Source organism: Stegastes partitus, unplaced genomic scaffold (genome assembly GCF_000690725.1).
Source record: "Stegastes partitus isolate 25-593 unplaced genomic scaffold, Stegastes_partitus-1.0.2 Scaffold1950, whole genome shotgun sequence".
Classification (NCBI taxonomy): domain Eukaryota; kingdom Metazoa; phylum Chordata; class Actinopteri; family Pomacentridae; genus Stegastes; species Stegastes partitus.
The window spans coordinates 122,270-140,532 of NW_007579681.1; the positions used below are offsets into that span (position 1 = coordinate 122,270).

The 18,263-nt window shown below is 40.0% G+C and overlaps 1 protein-coding gene across 1 annotated transcript in view; it reads right to left on the reverse strand.

Annotated features, from left to right (window-relative positions):
• The window catches only part of arhgap22b (Rho GTPase activating protein 22b), a 39,655-nt gene that overhangs the window by 6,363 nt on the left and 15,029 nt on the right, over positions 1-18,263 (reverse strand). The window contains exons 3-4 of the mRNA XM_008303181.1: positions 16,937-17,024; positions 3,954-4,082 (exon numbers count right to left, since the gene is read on the reverse strand). Coding sequence (XP_008301403.1) covers positions 3,954-4,082; positions 16,937-17,024 — 217 coding nt within the window. The remainder of the gene's footprint in view (positions 1-3,953; positions 4,083-16,936; positions 17,025-18,263) is intronic.

Consider the following 18,263-nt stretch of genomic DNA (forward strand, 5'->3'; position numbering starts at 1 on the left):
CTCTTGTGGCAAAATGATATTCATAAATAAATCAATCAAAATAAATAGGGATGCACGATATATCGGTGACCACATCGGTATCGGCCGATATTACTGTTTTTTCAGACATATCGGTATCGGTCCGATGAACAAATTTAGCTGATGTTAAAAAAAACAACAACAAAAAAATGCTGATTGTCTAACATTAGTGTCTTTGTCTCTACATTTGAAATTGCTGCTATTTCACAGATGTTTTTACTTAAATGGTCTTGGACTTGAACGCTCATATGATAAAATATGTTTAAATATGTTTTACTTTTGTTACCGAAGAAAGAAGACTATGGGGTCTAATATGGTTTGGGCTTCTTTTGAATAGTTTTTACGTTCTCACAGTGCTTTTTTATACTCGTTTTTCGGTGTGAAAAAAAAATTGAATATCGACATCGGTAATATCGGCGAAATTAGAAATCTTAATATTGGATATCTGTATGGGTCAGAAATTTTAATATCGTGCATCACTAAAAACAAACACATCAATCAATTCTAGCATTGGCCATAAAGAGAGGGGAAAAATCAAAGAGACACTCTGTCATTAATAAATCTTCTTGTTTTTTTAAATATCGGAAAGTTCTTAAAGTCCTGAAGTGGCTCTTTCCAGGTAAACCGTGGTTAATGTCTGACTGCTTCCCGGTCGTTACCTGCTGACTGGCTGCAGCAGTCCCAGGTCGCTGACAGCTCGCAGTAATCGTAGTAATTCACCGAGCAGGAGCTGCACAGCAGCAGAGAGCTTCTCTCATACATCCCCAAACCACATTTCGTTAACTTCATCCATTCCGGTTCAGGCATTGACTCGGTAGATTAATCCCGCATTAACAAAGCTCGACTGGAGGAGAAGGACGGAGCAGTCCGGGCTCAGAGCAGCAGACGAGGTCAGTGTGCTGTGACCGCGGTGTGGCTGTTAACGACGGCTCTATAAGTTGGCGACAGATCTATTCTTGACCGACAACCGAGAGACACACACCTCCAGCCTGTAAATCCGAGAGGGAGGCTGGAAATACGAGCGAGCCGGAGTGAGGTAACCGAGCGGATAGCCGATCACCTACAGCCGGGGGCGCCATCATGTCGTTTATTTAGAGGAGGTGCACCGTCAAAATCACTGGTATTGTCACGGAGACTTGCAAATGTACTTGTAACATCCTCAGAGGAATCCTCAGTTTATCAACTTTTCAGGTGCACATTGCATTTATTAGCACAAAGAAGATAATGTTAGCGTAAACGTTTTCCTCTCGGGGCTAACAGCAGGTTAGCTAGAAAACAATATTAGTAAGTAAAAAGTTATGTTCTCAACTTGTAACCTCTGTTTCCTACTGACAATATTAACTCAGGACTGTGTAAAAATATCTTTATGCCCATGTCCTTTCTGTAGGAGTTATTTTAATAATGTAGTGTTGCATTTTTATTTAACAAAATTAAGAACTTTGCTGCTAATAACGGACAACAAGCTAGCACTATATTGTCAATTAGGTGTGGGCTAACAACTCATACAAAACTCATTCATTAAGAAAATTCTATATCTAGTAGTAATTCATAAATTTAATCAAGTATTTATTTATTTTTTTCTTGGGCCTTAATTCAGCGGTTATTTCTGAGTCATAGTGCGGTTAGCAACACTGTTAGCATTAATTTGATGAGCTGCACCTTTGGACAAAACCAAACAGCCTAAACAGAGGGGGAAGGTGTGTATGCTGGTAAGATGTAAATACAAATATAAACATACAGAAAGTAGCCTTGAGATTCTAAATTTTACTATTAAAACATTCAATATGAAAACAGGATTTTACAGTTTTTATAGCCATCTATTCTAAAAAAAAAACCAGAATGGGCATGCTTTCCTCCAGATTATACAGGGATGACTACTCTGGTAGATGGTTGTTAGCAAGATGGCCGCCCAGTGACAAGACTTGCCTATTAGGACTTTAACACACTTAAAATTGTAGGAACATTATGTTAGTATTTCAGAACTGTTTTTGTTGTAGTTTGTTTTATTTAATTGTATTTATTTTCTAACAGAATTTAACCAAAGTATACTTCAAAACCAGCCACAAATAGGAAGCTAAGTTAAGCTAAAGCTAACTCATTAGGTGTTGTTGTAGTTTTTTTTTTTTTACCCACAATGTGTGAACTTTAAATATCATTAAATCCTCTGAACCCAAAGCAGTTTCTGACCGTTTTCAGCTCCTGTCACATTTTTACTCACTGTGAGCTCGTTTTTTTCACTGCAGTATAAAGTAATACACCTCTACAAACCATATCTGGAAGAAGAGAGAACTCAAAAATGGGATTTATGATGCCATACATCACTATTTTACCATTATTTATTTCACAAAAATGTATAAACCTGGAATCAACATGTGCAACATTTTTTCCAGCGCACTCAGGTTTTGACAATATTCGAAAAACCACTTGTGATTCTACATACTATAGATATTGCGCTACTAAAATATATGTATTTTTCCATCCTTCTATCTCTGTTCTGGGTAAACACTGCCTGTAGTTCAGCCCAGTTCCACCTACAAGTCTCCACATTTTTGTCATGTGATGTTGGTTGCAGATGAGCCAAACATGGCTTTTCAGTTGCGCCAAGGAGTGCTGAATTTTGAGGTGCGGGTTTTGGTGTTCAGAGGGCTAACACAAATCTTCTGAAGAATTTCCTTCTGCTGCACAATAAACACGAGTTGTTGGCAACTTTCCCAACTACTTAACTAGAGCTGATATCTCCTTGTGTACAGATTTTACTACTGCGGAGTAACACATGAGATGATGCTGTGGGTGGGACATGTGGACTCAAGACAGCCACAGACAGAGACGCAGCTGCATCAACTTTCCACGTCAGTACAAGAATTTTTTTGTATTTTGAACAATACTGGTGTTTCTACTTAAGTTTTTAGGCACAGTTCAACAAACAAAATAAGACGTGTGAACAGTGATAAACAGTAAAAGAGTAAGGGCAGTGGGCAGCAGAGCTTGAATCTGATTTAAAATGAAGATCAAAAGTAGACTGATGATGTCATACACTTCTATCAGTGGTATGTTATTCTACATTTATCCCCCTATTAATATAGAGCTTCTTTGTAACCCAACACCTTGCTGTTCAGCTGCTGCCTACGTTGAAGTTCACAGCCAGACAGGCCCGGTTATATTTCTGGCCTCCTGTCAAGTACACTAGTTAGACATGCTGAGCAGAGAAGACAGGGTGTGAATAAACCACAGGTTCTTTGCTGCATAAATAGAAATGAAGAGAATTTGTAGCTGTAGAAACGTTCCTTTTTAAAAAATTTTTGTTAACTTAATCAAAGTTATTACTCAACCTCAACAGGTGCCAACCCAGGCAGAAACATAGGAACCTCCCTGTCCTGTATTTGTGAATGTACACCAATTTACTGGAATGGATTGACTGCAAACTCTGATCACATTTCTGTAGTCAGGTAGAGTCGTCCGATGCCAGGAATAGAAACTGCAGGGTGAGAATTAACTGCAGGCTAAAGAAACGAGACACAGTAGGTGATACTTTGCATGACTGGGCAGAAGTCTGTAACTTATACAGTAGAAAACAGACAGAGCGGAGATGGGGACTCTACTCTTTTCCTATTTCAGCACTAAGATCTTGTTTCAGATATTGTTGGGAGGGCCCTGGAGCCTTCAGGGCAGAGAGGAAATGAAGACTTCCCAGCTCAGGATGGCATGCTTTCAGCCATTATTGACAAAGAAATCTGAATAAAATGTCTTTAGAACTGCTGGTTTCTACCTTTGACACAAAAATGCTAAAGAGCACAAATCTATCTTGTGTGTTTATGATTTGTCAGCTCAGCTACTTTAATTTTTCTATTAGTGTCCACTGCTGTTCAGTCAAAGGTGTCCAAGAATAAAAATTTTAAAAGAATTTCTCCTGTTTCAGTTTGACAGTTTGGCTTTACCTCCTCCAAACGGCGCCCAGATGACCCGTCGGATGGCCTTTACCCAGTCATCCATGTCCGTCTGGGAGTTTGCCATGAGCAGGAAGGATTCATGGCTGATGGGGGCCCGGTCCTTCTCTCCGGTTCCACCTGGGAGGACGGACAAGAGGGGGAAAGGAGAGTATGGTGAGTACAGCACAGACAAAACGACAGGGTTTTGCCATGGATTAGACCAGAGGGATAGATTAGAGTTTACTTCTGGAAGTTTTGGTCTTTGTTGGAAACTCAGACTAGTTTTCACTTACCCGATACCTAAAAACTCCTCAGTTCCACGAGCATGTACTCAATATAACAATGGAAGAAACTCAGACAGTTGCTGCGTTGCTTTTGTTACCCTAAATGCTGTATTTTACATTGTTGTTGACAACTGATGAAGAGGACAGTGAGAAGGCAAAAAGAATGGCACTTGTTATTTTTTTCGCTGCTTCTGCCTAACACCGGTGATCCTGTTGTTGGAACAAAAATGTGTTCTCTTGCAGTGGAAAATGAATAAGCTTGGGATTACAGTAGTGGAAGATTCTTTTCAACAGAGAAAGACAAGAAAAAGATAGATCAGAATGGTGTGACGAACAGGCTGGCTCTTTGAATAATGCTTAATAAGGAACTTCTTTCTATTTCTGGTGTGTTTTTGGTGGCCCCATTAGCACTGGGAAGTGATTATCGATCTTAAAATCCATCTTTTGAAAGGTCTTAACAAAGGTCCCTGTTGGTGACAAATTGTCAGATGTTGTTTCAGGTGGTGTTGGTCAGTGACTCCAGTTTGAAGCTGCTCAGTAGCAGCACATCAGGAAGACACATCAGTTAGATGTTCAACCAGGAAACAAGGGGAAAGAGAATCAGAATCAGCTTTAATGGCCAAGTATGTACACAACAGACATGGAATTTGGTTTCCGGCTGTTGGTGTCGCCCGAGGAATTAGCAAGGAAAAGAATAACAATAAAGTAAAATAACTATAGAAAGAATAAAAATAAAATAAGATACAAGATATTCAAATCTAGCAGAAAAAAAAATCTATGTACAGTGGTGCAAAAAATGACAGTGCGGATAACAGTGTAAGTAGTCGGCAGTGTTATGTCTGAGAATGGCTCAGCTGTTCAGTACAGTTATGTCAGTGGGATAAAAGCTGTTGTTATGTTTGGTAGTGTTTGTATGCAGGACTAGTGGGGTCTGTGATGATGTTCCCTGCCCTCTTCCTGGTTCTACTGGAGTACAGTTCCTGGATGGAGGCCAGGGGGGATGCAGTATTGGAAATCGCTGTTATTTTGTTTCGTTGTCTGGCTAAAGCTTTGTGGTAGAATGTAGCTCACAATAACATGAGCCAGTAAAGCTGTGGTAACTACCATTAGAGGAAATGCAGTGGATGAGGTGGTGATGGATTGATCTTCATGTTAAACTAAAACGTGGTCCTACATTTGTAGCCAAGAGTCACTGCTGTGAGCGTTTAAAATAAAATAAATTAAAATAAATAAATAAATAAATAAAAAGACTTCCAGTGAAAATATGTTTTTCGTTTTGTTAGTGTCAGGTCTTGAACTTCAACAAAGTGGTTTTATAAAGTCTTAAATTTCCTTAAACCTAAAGCTAACCTGTACTTAACTTAGGTTATTTAAAAGGCATTTTAGCAACAGCTTCTCTAAATGTGGACAATAGAAATTGTGGTAATAATAATAATCCCATCAAATAATGCAAACTTGCCAAAACATTCACAAAATATGCATGGAATTTCCTCAAAAATGTATTTAAACTCAAACGGGAACATTACTTTTAAGTGGTGTATAATAAATGCTTTAAAGCAAAAAAGAAAAAAGAAAAGAAAGATTTTTGACACCAGGTTAGAATCAATGTGCTGATGGAGCTTTTAACCACTAGATGGCAGCGCTGTTCTATTCAGCACTCTGATTTTGGGCTGATGTGATCCGGAGCAACTTTTCAGAGGTAGAATAAGCATCGTTTTCAATTTTTTTTTTAAACTCATTAACATTAGAAAAGCTCACGGCTGCCTGCAAATGCGTGAAATGATGTGTGAGCAATGTTAATGTGAGATAAGAAAGCTGATAGTTTTATTTTCACACAGTACAATAGTGTGAAACACAATCAGCTGCTACATAAAAACACAACAGGCAGCAAATACATCTTGTTATCTTTACACATCTTTTTATCTTCTCTTTATCACCTTGTATATCGACATCTTGGGATATACGTTTGAATAATTTGAAGAATATGTTGCGGGTTTTTAGTGTCGGATGGCGTTGTTGCCACAGTCACAGTCATTGTTGTCCCAGTCATTTAGCTGTGAGAAGGGAAACCAAATATAAACAGTGGTGCTATAAAGCTAAGTGCCATTGTCACCCAGCTTTTCAAACTCACACTATCATGATGAACAACACACCGCGGCCTGTCCTCACATGTGCTTCGCTCGCTGTCTGGGAGCACTGAACTGAGGATTGTACAATTATGGGATATCTTCTGTCTTTATTAAACACATAAACTATAGACCGTGCATGAATATGTTTATTACAATCTGAAGGAGTCTGTGAGCAGGAAATGAAGCAAATGGAGAGGGTGATCAAAATAGAAAGGAGACTTGGATATTAAGGAGCTTTGAGGCATGCAATACTGATAAGACACACACACACACACACACACACACACACACACACACACGCAGCCACTTAAAATCAATCCGATCAGAACCCTTGGAACATCCAAGTCCGGACTGAGAGGAGGCTACAAAGATCCCTTTTGGAGGCAATTAAGATAACACTGACTGCAGGGTCTGCAGAGATACACGTTTAACTGAGTTTTCGTCTCAGAGTCCCTGTGATGAATTCGATTTCAGTTCCTCCACGGGACCATCAGACGGAGGCTGACATTTGAGCTCACGAGGAGGTTGAATGTTTACAGCACACGCACGTAAAGCCGCCGCGTTATGAGCGTCTGCGCTCACTGATGATATACCCGGGAGGAGCACTGCTTCGGTTCTTAAATGTCAGACGGCCCGCAGACGCTGTTGAATGGAAGATAAGGAGAGGAAAGGCAGAGGAGGAGACAGAGTTTTTAAAGTGCAGAAGAGGAGTCGTGTCCTTGCTGATGTCACTGTTTGAACTCATTAAGCTGTCAAAAAGTGATGAGATACCTGCAGTCAGCATGAGAGAGGAAATGTTTGAGGTTCTGAAGCTTCAGTAGTTAGGAGGCCACTCTGGATTATTTTCCCCTTCACTTTCTCCTGTTTCCAATCAGCAGATTTCAGCACAGACATTTTTACTGCCTGGTTATGGATGTCTTTTTTCCAACCAGTTATTTTGTTTGATGCAGAAACTCTGAATTTTGGACGCTGTTCTGATGCACATTAACAGTGTTTTGCAAGTTACTTTAAAAAATGACATCATAGCCTAGTCATTGAAAATGGTTAGTTGTTGTCTGTGCTCGTACCTGATTCTGGGCTTAAGTTTGACTTAAATTCATACTTGACTGTTTTGCTAAGAGGTTAGTGCATATTTACTATGTTATATGGTTGTAATAACTGTACCTTCAGACAGGTCATGCCTTCCCTGTCTGTTTTTGTATTTTAAAAATGGGCCTTGAAGGTTATTATGCCGTCCCTATGCAGGGATAAGACACAAGTTATTACTCATTGCTTTGCTAGCAGTTAGCCTACCTTCTGAACCATCAGCAACGTTGGCCAAATTGCCAGAATTTGCTCTGGACCAAACCAGCTTATTCCTGAATGTAGGTTTACCCGTGGTTAATGGTAAATTGGCAAACTGAAACAGAACTCGTTTCGCCTTTTCACCCTGCTAACACCACTGACTCTATACAGAGATGGATGAACCCTCCCTGAGGTTTCCTAAAGAGCACTTTTAAAGCTCAGTGTGGTGACTCCTGCCGTCGCCATCTTGGCAGTGCCTGACTCCTCCTATCTCCTGGTTTATTCAAAAATGAGCAGAGGTGGAGCATGAGTGGAGCTGAGGCAGGCCGTACGAACATCTCTGGATCATGGACTGTCCTGTGACAGCAGTCATGTGTCCCTGAAAGTGTCCACGTCCTTAAAAATGCATAAATGTCAGCCTGAGTACAATTTAAATGGGTGGGTTATATAAAAATGTTTCCCCTGTGCAGTTGTTGCAAACAGTGAAATTAGTTATAGACATTTTTTTGTACCAAGCTGTAAACGTGTACATCTGCTGTGAGGTTAGACATTTTGACATGGGGGCTTTGGGGGATTGACTCGCTTTTGGAGGCAGCGTCAAGTGGACGTTTGAGGAACTGCAGTTTTTAGCAGCTTTTTTGACTTAATTTTTTATCCCTTGAGGCTGCAGACTGGCTGACATGTCCTGGGTCAGACAGAACATTAACAGAAAAAGTTACTATAGGTGAGCATGTTCAAATTATATCCGCTTGCACCACGCGTTCCAAAAAAGTAAGCGCACAAGATTCTCAGATATTTCTTTCCTGCACGACAGAAGATCCTGATTTACACAGAAAGAAGACAACTTCCAGAAAGAAGCCTTGATAACTGCCCCTTTGCCTTCTATTAGCTGCCACAGGCAGGGAGTTAATTTCATGCTTTGTAGCTGAGAAAAAAAAATAGAAATGTAGACACTGAAATATACAAATAATGCTTTTTTTCACAGCTGCTTGCTTAATGTAACAGAGGACTGTTTGTTCTTTTACATACGCAACTACTGCCAACAGGTGGTTAGCTTATCATAAAGGCCGTGAGCAGGTGGACACAACTGGGCTCGCTCCGTCCTGCCATTAAAGCACAACTTTCTACATCACAAGGCTGAACTTTAAGTACAGTTAAGCACTGCTGGCCTAACAAACTGTCACAGAGGTTACGCTGAGCACTGCGCGCTCGTGTCCTTCAGGCTAAGTCCTTTATAAATAATGTGCCCGATGATTGGGGTGTGTGAATTGGTTGGGGCTTAACTTTCTAAGACCTCTGTGCTGCTTATTATTGGCAGAGAGAAAGAGCAATTGTAGTTACACAAACAAACAATAGCATTACAGATTAACAGCACAGCTACTTGCAGCCGGTTACAACTACACACTGAAGAAATGACAAGCTATGGCATGTAGTGTCTAGACATAATTAGCTTTGCCAGATGATGAGGTTTAAGCTGTGCAAGGAACAATAAAAAAAAAGGGGATGGAAGAGTTAGAAGTCATAAAAAAATAGTTGTAAAATACACAATTAAAAGTAAACAAAAAGAAATACATGTGAAGACTCACATGACCTTGCAGCCACAGTTGAGCCGTCTAACCTCACGTTTCCCAGCCAGCATGCACTGCTGTGGACACAACATGCTGCCGCCACAATATTTCTACTGTAAGTGTGTCACGCATTGCAGTGCACAGCGAGGCTCAGCCATACTGTACCAGTAGCTGTGTGGAAGCAACCTGCCAGCCACGCAAGGAACTGCCAAGAGGCGTTCATTAGCATATAGTGATATACAACGCCGAGGACATGCTGCAATGTATCCCCGAATAAAGTGCAACATAATTAGGTTGTTAGATAAGAAGCAGCCAAGCAAATACTTGACTTCTCTGTAGAATCTACTTGTCCATTCATGGGTTTTGCAGAAGTAGGTGGGTTTCTACTGCAAAACTTTGTCCCTCCGCTGTCTGTCCTGCAGTGCAAAAGAAGATCCAAAAAACCCCTCGTCCTCAACAGTATATTTGTGTAAGAGTCAGGAGCAGGACAAGAGTCAGTGCAATAAATCAGCGCCCAAAAAAGCCATGAATAAGAGTTTGTTCTAAACGTACTGTAAATCTGAGGTTTCTACCGTCTCTAAGCTGCTCGGGCGCTCCACCTCTACTACACTTGTAAAAAATCTCCAGCATCTGTTTCCCGTTACCTTGGAGATGTTGTTTCTTCAGTCTGTCCGGCTTGCAGCAGACCGGCCCCATGTCTGAGCGAGCGGCGACTGGCTCCGGCCTAAAGCTGCAGCATGAAGAAGCGGCTCCAGCGAGTCCGTCTGGAAGCAGATCAGCACGCAGGTAGCACCGACGGCCAGAACCTGCCAGTGAGGCATGCTCGGTGCCAGCGGAAACTTAAACCCCGTCAAACGAGCCCCGCTTCTTACTCCTCACTCGTTTTTTCTGCCCTTTCATTCACTCTTTTCTTCCTGTCCCTCTCATTCAGCAGTGTGGGCAGCAGGTCCGTTCCCTCAGCCCCCTGGGGAGAAGCAAATCCCTGAGGAGGAGTGTAACAAGGCTCTCTCTCTCTCTCTCTCTGTCTGAGTGTAACTGGGAGATGGGCTGTCCTCCAGTCTTTGTCAAACAAACTCATAGACACACACTCAGGGGAAACAGACAATGCCAGTCAAGCGCTGTGTGACTCAGACACTACAGACTTTGGATTCTTCTTCACATCAGTCATGATTTAAGTTCATATAGGGCTGTATGAATATAATGATCTGTGACTTTTTGTAATTTGAAAAGTGATTCAACAGGTGGTTTCTGCAGTTCACAGGAGTTCATCTTTTATACTAAAAAGTCTCAGTAAAAGCATATAGTTGATACATGCTACAACAAGACTCTGCAGTCTACTAACTGTTAAAACTTTTCTCTCTAAAAATACAAAATGAACTGTGGTAGTAACACACTAAACATGCCGGATAAATCTAAATCGATTAATAAACAAGGATGTATTTTTTTCTGAATATCAAAGTCCCTCTCCCGTCACTGATTAAACTCCTAAAAACTACTCTAATGTTGCCGTTAATTTTCCAGACATGTTTGCGCTCGAAGCTGATACAGAAAGTCCGATCCTGTAAACTGACAGGAATCAGTTCCTTTAAGAATGAAACCCCAGAAGTCTGACTCTGTGTTTTTAAGGCTGTCATCACCACGCTGTAGTTTCAAGGTGGATACGCCGAAGCCTGGTGTTGACTGCTTATTTTGTTCATTATGTGTCATCTAACATATAAAAAAAAAACAACAACAACATGTGGACACATCGACAATGTATAAAACTAAATTTTAACCAAAGGGAATCTTTAATCCTTGTTGGACAGCTTAGAAATATTTATTTTATTTTTTTAAATTAAATTTAACATTCACTATGTAAATGTATACTCTGTTATCCCTAACTACAGTAATAATATAGTATCTTACAGCGTAGTTAGACAAAATCAGTGCCACCTCATGTCTGTACAAACTGTAGTATGAGCTACAGCTAGCTAGCATTTGATTTGCTAACATTAGCATAGAGGCACAGGGAAGTAACTAGCATGGCTCTGTCCAATGTGGCAAAAAAAAACCAGAACTACCTACCAGCACCTTTTAACTGTATTCATGGAAACGTTACCTTTCATTTCTTAAATTCATACATGAGCTGAAAAGCTGTTGCTAGCAGTTTCCCTCTCTTTTAAAGCTAGGCTAAGCTAACCGGCTGCTGGCTCTTGCTTCATGTTTAGCGTACAGACATTACAGTGGCATCAATTTTTGCCTCTATTTTTTTTGGGAAGAAAGTGAATAAGTATAATTCCTAAAGGTCAGACCATTTTTACTTTTGTATGCTTCTGCAATAAAAATTTAATTTCTTTGAAGGCTTTTAACACATCTTAACCAGGGGTGCCAATAATTATGGAGGGTGCTGTATATTAATAGTACATTGGTGACATATAACAACACTGGGCTTGCTGCTGCTTTACAAACAAACAAATGTTTTTAAATGTTTTTAGAGTTCATTCACAATTCAAATGTTAAAGATCAGTGTATAATAGCATAGTTACAGCTGCAGTCGCCATCATGCCGATGTAGGTGGATTCAGTGCAGCCAAAGTATGCGTAAATAAAGTTACGTGTGCACAGATATGTGTTCTAAAGTTTAATTTTAATGTTGTGGTGAGATATGTCAGTTCCAACGTGTACTTATCTAAAAACAGCTGCGTTGTGGTGTCCACGGCCTCAAATGTGGTGCTGTTGTTCTGGCATTTTTTTTCGTGCGACAAAGATATTTATGAATATCCATAATTATGAGGCAGTGTTACACCCAAGTGATGTCTGAAATGTATCAACAGCTGTCTGCCCTTATCTCCCAGTCAGGCTTCTGTGTAGGAAACACAATATAATGGTCGAGTGAGGGGATAATTGCATTGTGTTATTAACGTTTATGCAGCGTATGCAGTTGTGTTAATGGTAACAGAGGTCAAAGGCTAAAGTTAGACGCGTGCTTTTCTGCTTCAGGTCAAGAAATACGACTCTGAGCTTTGATGTGGGTTTTTTTTTTGTTGCCTCTCGATAAAATGGCCTTCTAAGACAGAAAAATCCTGTGTGTGTGTTTGTCATACATGGATGGAGTGCTGCCTAAACAGCTATCCCACAATAATGAATTGGCAGAAGCTGTCACATTTGCACAGGCTCGAGTNTTGTGTGTGTGTGTGTGTGTGTGTGTGTGTGTGTGTGTGTGGTGCACGCGCTGTTTTCCAGGTGGCCTATAATTGCTTCACACTACCACAACAGAGGGCTTATAGCCTTGAGTCAGCCATTAAATACAAAGAATATTTAAAAATATCCAATTATTTGCCCATTTCCTCCACGCCTACAGGCTCTGAGAGAAGCTCAGTTCAGAGTCGGGCACATGACTGTTGAATCGGCTTTGTTTGGGTGCACTGCTCGCTCTGTCTGCACTACGTACTGATAAAGAAAAACCATGGTAGGAGTCCAATTTTTAATTACATGCACGCTGCACTAATGATGTTGCTTTAGTCAAATGGCAGCAGGAACTGTGTTTCTTCTTCTCCTTAATGTTTTTTTTTTTAGGAGGGAGCTGTTTGCATGGTGCAGAATAAATATACACAAGCAGATCATAATGCTGGATGTGTCCTTGAGATTGTTGAGTCGTACGACGTGTACTGAATAATTGTTTCACATTTTTCAACCACTGGACACCATTTAAACACTACTTATTATATGACGATGCTTGCATGGTAGTTAACATCTTGCAACTTCCTTGCATCTACAGCGTTTTCTGCTCCATATCTCCACAATGAATATGACCAATGGGTTTACCCTGCAGCTGGACACCCACGCACACACCAAAACAAAGTCTATCAGTCAATGACATGACCCAGATGAACAGCCAAGGTCCCTGGGCTCCTTCGAAGGACAAGGCTACTATTACAGCAGACAAAGGAGTGCTGAAAGCGAGAGGCAGCAGCTGATTTATCAGCACTGATAGAAAATCCCCACCTTCATGTCCGGGCTGGCCCGACCTCAGATTGAGGTTTATCAGTCTGGAAGTCCTAATCACTTCAATCTTGCCTTTTTAGATGTGTGGTTTTCTACCATTTGCATTCGTGGCGCTACTGCTCTTAGCTGCCTGTTGCAGACAAAGCAGCGTGTTACACAGAAAAATGTGCTTTCAGACCTTTCCAGTGGAATAATTTTCCATAGCTTCTGGCAAGAAATAAAAGGCTAACCTAATATGATGATGCCAGAAGGAAATATGAAGAGTTAATTTGCAAAAACAGATAACTTATTAGAAAACGTGTTTGTTTTTTTTGTTGTTTGCTTGAGATAATATCAATCAAACTGAAGCTGAGTGGATTAGACTCAGTAGAAATGACAAAAATAAAGATAAGTTTGACTGATGTTATCTCAGGTACACGATGGAAAAGTGGGTTTTCTGAAGGTTTGTGAAGATGGAGTTATCTGTTTTTGCAACTGAACTCTTCATATTCCGATTCTGTTTTTGAATTTCAAACATTGTGATGGTGAGATGGTATTAGTGCTGCGCCCCAGTGTCTTTGTGGTGACTTGTTTGGTCCATAAAACATGAGAAAAAAGCTTTACTCTATTTTTGAAAACCTGTAATTATCAAATGTTTGGCATTGAAAGCTGAACAATTATTGAGTTATGAAAATTCCTTTCTTGTTAATTAACCTGTAGATGGTGATCAACGATAAAGAAGCCAGAATCACGCTGCTTAATTCTTATATTTTGCACAAATAAAACTGTGTGTTAACTGAACTGTGAAGGCTACAGTACAGTGACACTACTCTCCTTTAAAGATGTAATAAAATAACAGAGCATTTTTGTAAAGGACCCTCGGTGCATATCAAGCTCCCTGTTGTCTGTTTGAGGCTGCACAGCTCAGTGAAATTCCCTGCAGACATGACTAGACACCATAATGATTGCTTTTAAAGAGAAAAAAAAAATGAGAGGAAGCAGCGGCCTTCTCACAGCATTACTTTAGCACAATGTACAGTCTGAAACCTCCAAGTCTATTCATTTCATACAACAGGAGCGAGTAAAGCCTTCGTCACTCTAAGCCGATTACTGAGCGGTGAAAGAAAAAGCCGGCTAACTCATGTGTTTCTCCCCCGAGGAGCCAACAAATCTAATACGGTGTAAACATCAGATGTAGCCGGCATCAGGTTGTTACTCACAGGGATTGAAAAGGGGAAGAATGCAACTCACACAGATTGATCTGGATCATACTGAACCGCAGCCAAAAATCTCACAGTCGATCTCAAGAGAACAACATTCAACATTTATACTCGTGCGATCAATAATATCGACCCTTACGATCTCCGATTCTCTTAAAAATATCTTCTAACCTGCCTCCTTCCCTCCATCCTACCCGTCTCCTTCCATCTGTTTCTACCTGACTGCTTTCCTCCCCGGCTGTCCGCTCTCAGACCTGTCGGAGAGTCGGCAGCTCGCCGGGGTTCACACCCTGCTGCCATGTTGACTGGCCATAAACAGAACACACAGAGACTCACGAGCCTGTCAGCCATTCTAAACACAGGGAGAGACCGCCGAGCAAACACTCGCAGAATGACAGAGCGATATCAGCAGTCAGACCACCGCTGGGGTCAGCTGCTGCCGTGCTGTGCAGATCGCACGACTTGATTTTGAGGTTAAACATGTAGTTGTAGAAAAGTGGCGTCATGTCTGTTATGCATTCGTTTTCTTTGTGTTTTTCTTACTACGGATCTAAACTTCAAGCAGTTGACATGTTCACAGAAACACTACAGTGTCTCTCTGGTTATAACAGTGTACTATTTTTAACCCTTTTTAGCCTCGTGTCCGAAGCATAAAGTTAGAAAACAGCTCAATTCAAGCATATTGCTCACTTTGAGTGTCTGTAAAATATATTGTTTTATTGTGTTCCTCAAAGGGTTAAGTCCACTCTGTGACAAATGTAACCCTCGAGACACAAAGAAAGTGTTGTATTGATTGAGTAAATCCTTGAAAGGCCATGTGAGGTCCATCGAACCAGACTATAAAGCCGCAGGCAGAGCTTCTGTACGTCAGCGGTGGATCCGTGAAGCATGACGCTCCTGAAATCTACCGCCTCAGAGCGGCTCGGAAGGATAGAGGGAAGGGTTTCTCTGCTTTTTGTTTATTTTATGTTGCTTTCACGCAGGAATTGACTTTCATACCACAGGCTAGAAATGTAATATGTGGAGGTCACCCGATGTGAGATGAGACAGCTGACCGTCACAGCAGCCTGGATAATAGCGCCCTCTGCTGTCTGAGGGCAGACTAGCAGCTACACAGTTAATACATCGCAGTGTTCCCCCTTTTTCTTTGATACACATGAGTTGCTTTAAAGAAAGCGCAGACAAAAACATATGGAATCTGGCTTTTTTTAAAAAAATTTTAAGCACATCTGGATTTGTGCAACTTTGTCTACAGTTGATTTTTCAAGCGCTCTTCCCATTTCAGTACATATAGTCATCCTTAAATGTATTCATACCCTTCCATTAAAGAAAAGGCTAAATTCACAATAGTCACTCAAATAACTAGAAACTAGAAAAAGTAATAAAAAATAAAAATTTGCTAAATTATAATTTAGTGAAATAAGACATTGCTTTTGAATTGTGGTTGAAAAGAATAATTAAAAAAAAAAACAAAAGAACAACCTGTCAGCAGGTGCAGAAGTCTGATTGAGAGTTACAGAAAACACTTGATTGCAGTGATTGGCCTAAATATTAGTTTACGGGTCCCATCATGCTTGTTGGCGTGTTTTTTTTTTTTTTTTTAAATATATTTCCGTTGAACCACAATTCAAAAGCGATGTCATGATTTTCATTACATTTTTATTTATTACTTTTGTCAATTTCAGCTTTTCCCTTCTTTAATAGGAGGGTATGAATAAATCTGAGGACGACTGTAAAATGCCACTGACAGGAGACCAAAGTGAAAGGTGTCATTTCATTAGACTTTCTGGGTTTTAGGAGTAATGTTAGCACACAACTCAACTGTTCTTATTATTTTATATATGATTTATTTGATATTATATTAATATTATATATTATTTTGCCTTCTTTAATGGAAAGATATGAATAAATCTGAGGACGACTGTAGATGACAACATGGAAGCTTGTATTTTGACCTGAAACTGGATGAATGTGACTTTAAGTCCAAGGTAAATACAAAGAATGCACAAATGTAGTTGATCCAGAGCCACATTTATACATGTCCTCAAGGAGAAGTTAAAAGATGATGTAGACTGCAGAAGCTCAGAAAGAGTAAATCTATTGAACATGTTCAGGATTTTTCCTGAGATTTTCAGCACATAAGGAAAACAGCTGAGACCAGAATGGCAAGAGCTGAGAATAATATAGATTATAGCTTTGTCAAATAAGGTACCACATACTCATTGCCTTTATTGTAGGCAGACTGATCATGCTGTGCATAGTCACCCCCCAGAGGCCCATTGTGATCCAGGAAACACCCTGAGGTCAAATGTACATTGATCTGAGCTCAGGCAGTTTTCATATGAAATCCCAATAAATGAAATCACTGACTTGTAAACCAGCCACTGATTAGAAATCTGCTCTGGCATCAGATACTCGCACCACTCGCTGCAAAACAGGATATTACTCGGCTCATGCAGCGAACCGCGTGACACTTTGAAAGACTGCTGCGTATTTTTGTGAGAACTGTGCAGTGATGTAGGGAGGAAGAAGAGAAAGCTCTCACCTGGTACGATCTCAAACAGGTGTCGTCCTGGTTCGTCTGGGTTCGCTGTCAGTTCGTTGACTTGGCATCCTTGCAGGGGTATACAGCCCTGAAACACACAGGAGAGAGAAATTAAAACGGTGAATCAGCACGGATGAACTCATTTACTGACTTTACTCTTTCTTATCCCTCACTAGCTTGTTTTTACTCTCTGTCATTGTTTTCATGTTATTTCTGTTATTTTCTATTTGAGTGATCCAGTGATTTATTTTCTGAAGTAGCTAAATGGGATTTCAAATAGTGCAATTTACTTTAGCCCTGGTTTTGTGTGTTTTTTTCTTTTTTCAAGGCCAAAGAGATACATGAAGTAACTGGAGGGAAAATCCATGATAAATACATGAGAAGGGGTAGATTAGAAATATTATCTGGAAAAAAGAAAACATATTTTCTCACATGCATGTCAATATCTACACACATAAGCATGTCCACACACACACACACACACACACTTATATATATATATATATATACACACACAACCACAACTAACTTGTACATATCCTTAAACACACATAGTTAAACACACAGTCTCATACATAGTTATTGTTTCTTTATACAAACAAATAGATAAATAAATATATATATTTAAATGTTCATGACCCTTTGATTGACTTTCTCCCCTTCTCATATTATATCTAATTCCAGCTTTCACCTTGTCCCACATTGACCCACGTTCAAAAAAGAAGCTCTCTTTTTTATTCCTATTAACATCCTTTTCAAGAACCCTTTTAAGCATTCTGTGCCTAATTGCTGTCTTTGTAGCGTCAAATATGTGTGCTTTTCCCATCTTAATGATGATATGGTAATGCTGTTAAACCATGATTTTAATTGTATTGTCATTTACATAACAACAGTCAAGTTTGAACACATTTAATCAGACGGTTCAGAAAAGAAACAGAAGAAAAAGCAATTTCATGTTTCTGTACGTTACTGTGATGCAAATGTTGGGAGTTGAGTGCATCAGAATGAACAGTTGGGGGCTTATGTTGACCTAAATGGAAGAGATTTGTCTCTGTTGTAGTAAACCATGTTTGTTTTGTTTAAATTAAGACTGCTGCAGTGTGATGGTTTTCCTGAGCTTATTCGTCACCATCTGGTGAGCTGGTTTGCTCAACATGCAACCTGAAATAAAATACGATGACTGGACTTGTGACTGAAATGTCAGTTCCAGCAGATTAATGTTTCAATTCAATTCAAATCAAATAACTTTATTTATCCCCTAGGGGCAATTCAAAAGCTCACTGGGTATTTAATATAAAGCCTTCAAAAAAAAATAAAACAAACAAAA